The sequence below is a fragment of the Procambarus clarkii genome, chromosome 36, assembly GCF_040958095.1.
Source record: "Procambarus clarkii isolate CNS0578487 chromosome 36, FALCON_Pclarkii_2.0, whole genome shotgun sequence".
Lineage (NCBI taxonomy): Eukaryota > Metazoa > Arthropoda > Malacostraca > Decapoda > Cambaridae > Procambarus > Procambarus clarkii.
In genome coordinates, this window is record NC_091185.1 from 18240447 (window position 1) to 18243287 (window position 2841).

A 2841-nucleotide genomic window follows, 5' to 3' on the forward strand; every position below is an offset into this window, starting at 1 on the left:
TTTGAGTCTGACACATTGATGTAGGAGAGGCTGACTGGTTGATGTAGGAGAGTCTGACTGGTTAATGTTGGAGAGGCTGACAGGTTGATGTCGGAGAGTCTGACTGGTTGATGAAGGAGAGTCAGACAGGTTGAGGTAGGAGAGTTAGAAAGGTTGATGTTGGAGGGTCTGATAGGTTGATGTAGTAGAATCTAACAGGTTGATGTAGGAGAAACTGACAGGGATATGTAGGGGAGTCTGACAGGTTGATGCTGGAGTGCCTGACAGGTTGATGAAGTAGAATCTGATAGGGTGATGTAGAGGAGTCTGACAGGTTGATGTAGAAGAGGCTGACAGGTTGATGTACGGGAGTCTGACAGGTTGATGTAGAAGAGTCAGACTGGTTGATGTAGGAGATTCTGGCAGGTTAATATAGGAGAGTCTGACAGGTTGATGTAGATATAGGAGAGTCTGACAGGTTGATGAAGGAGAGTCAGTAAGGTTGATGTAGGAATGTCAAACAAGTTGATGTAGTAGAGTGTGGCAGGTTGACGTAGGATATTCTCACAAGTTGATGTCGGCGAGATCAACGGAGTTGATGTCGGAGCTGGTTGAAAAGAAGATTCAGACAGGTTGATGTAGGAGAGTCTGGCAGGTTGATGTAGGAGAGTCTGGCAGGTAGATGTAGGAGAGTCTGGCAGGTAGATGTAGGAGAGTCTGGCAGGTTGATGTAGGAGAGTCTGACAGGTTGATGTAAGAGAGTCTGGCAGGTTGATGTAAGAGAGTCTGGCAGGTTGATGTAAGAGAGTCTGGCAGGTTGATGTAAGAGAGTCTGGCAGGTTGATGTAAGAGAGTCTGACTGGTTGATGTAGGAGAGTCTGGCAGGTTGATGTAGGAGAGTCTGGCAGGTTGATGTAGGAGAGTCTGGCAGGTTGATGTAGGAGAGTCTGGCAGGTTGATGTAGGAGAGTCTGGCAGGTAGATGTAAGAGAGTCTGACTGGTTGATGTAAGAGAGTCTGGCAGGTTGATGTAGGAGAGTCTGACAGGTTGATGTAAGAGAGTCTGGCAGGTTGATATAGGAGAGTCTGACAGGTTGATGTAGGAGAGTCTGGCAGGTTGATGTAGGAGAGTCTGGCAGGTTGATGTAGGAGAGTCTGGCAGGTAGATGTAGGAGAGTCTGACTGGTTGATGTAAGAGAGTCTGGCAGGTTGATGTAGGAGAGTCTGACAGGTTGATGTAAGAGAGTCTGGCAGGTTGATGTAGGAAAAGTTGAAGTAGGAACGTCAAATGAAAAATGAAGCAGAGAAGGAAAAAGAGAAAACCACTTTAAGTGAACTGGAGTTGGAACAGGAGAAAGAACAAGAGGAAGCTTAAGCCGAAAGAGAAAAAGAGAGAACAAAACATATGCAGATAGAACCCAATAAAAATCTGGCAGAGCAAAGGATTAAACATGGGTTGCCAGAGATCACCACCCATGTATCGCACCCACACGATAATAGAGTTAGGGAAAAGGACATTCCCCTATTTGTGCCTGAGGCAGAGAGCTACTTCGAACATTTCGAGAAGGTAGCAAACATCAGAGTATGACCGCAGGAAGAATGGGCCCAATTGGTTCCATTGAGGCTGACCGGTGCCGCCAGAGAGGCATATACCCAATTGACATTGGAGGAATGCCAAGATTATGTGACAGTAAAGAACAGCATATTTTGCTCGTTTCAGTTGACCCCATAAGCATATAGGAAACACATCAGAGAAATGATGAAGGCTCCAGCAAGTACGTTTGCTGAAGCGGCAAGAGATCTGGAAAGGCGATTCCAGAGATAGATGGAGGCTGCTGGATTTGGATCTTATACTGATCTAAAGCAGTTGATGATCATGGAGAAATTCCTAGAAATGATGCACCCCGAGAAGAAGTTTAAGATCCAAGAAGCAGGAGTGAAGGATGTGGAAGATGCCGCAGATATGGCAAACATGATTACAGAGCTTAAGAGCTTAAGGGAAAACCGGGTGAAAAGTGAGGCGAGACGTAACAATGACAGACCCAGTGGAATCTGGGGAGTAAGAAGTTTTGGTGGACAGACAAACAGACCAGTTAGCTTTAAACCCCAAGAAGGGAAGTTGCCGAGCCCGCCTGCTGGAAACAAGCAGGAAACCAAGTACGTGACGAGAAGTCAAGAGTCCAGTCAAACCCCACAGAGTACGAGTAGTGTTCCTGGTCCGAGGAGCTCCAACGTGAGTGGACAGAGTCAGAGCCACTCGGGAACGTATAGAAGAGACTTCTCTCAAATGAGATGTTACAATTGTAATAGATTTGGTCACATGAAGAAAGATTGTAGACAGTGCAGAAGAGTTGTGACCCTGACCATGTGTGACCCTTGAAACAAATGTATCAATGTATTACAGGACAAACCACAGAAAATAAACTTTGTGAACGAGCGGTATAGGCCGTTTATCAGTAAAGGCTGAGTCAGCATAGAAGGCCAACCTGAGGTGGAGGTTATTATCTTCAGGGATACTGGAGCTAATCAGAGTTTGATTCTGAGAGGACTGATTGGGAACAATCGACTGTTAGCTGGCCGTAGGAGGATAAAGGTTCATGGGTTGTTGTCTGAGTGACATGCCCATGTGTACTGCCCAGTTAAAGTCGGATTATTTGTCGGCGGAGGTGATGTTGGGAGTGTGCCCCAACATACCTGTTCCAGGAGTCCAAGTGGTCCTGGGAATGACTTGTGTGGTTCCAGGGTGTTACCAGAGCTATTAGTGAAACCTGCGCCGGAGGAGTGCCAGAAGGGCCGTGATACGGATAGAATACCGGACAAAGTAGACCTAGCCAGCATCCTCGAGGATACAGCAGAGGACAGC

General features: G+C 46.7%; 1 protein-coding gene across 1 annotated transcript; it reads right to left on the minus strand.

Moving 5' to 3' along the window:
• Positions 1-374: 374 nt before the first annotated feature.
• On the minus strand, positions 375-1627 carry LOC138371661 (putative surface protein bspA-like). Its single transcript, XM_069336661.1, has 2 exons — positions 1608-1627; positions 375-1179 (listed from the first exon to the last, which is right to left on the minus strand). The coding sequence occupies exons 1-2, from the start codon at positions 1625-1627 to the stop codon at positions 375-377; spliced, it is 825 nt and encodes a 274-aa protein (XP_069192762.1).
• Positions 1628-2841: the final 1214 nt, after the last annotated feature.

Coding starts and splice junctions, on each gene's coding strand:
- LOC138371661 (XM_069336661.1), bottom strand. CDS start 1,627: ATGCCTCTCTGGCGGCACCG. Junction 1,180..1,607: donor ATGCCTCTCTGGCGGCACCG/GTCAGCCTCAAT, acceptor TCAACCTGCCAG/ACTCTCTTACATCAACCAGT.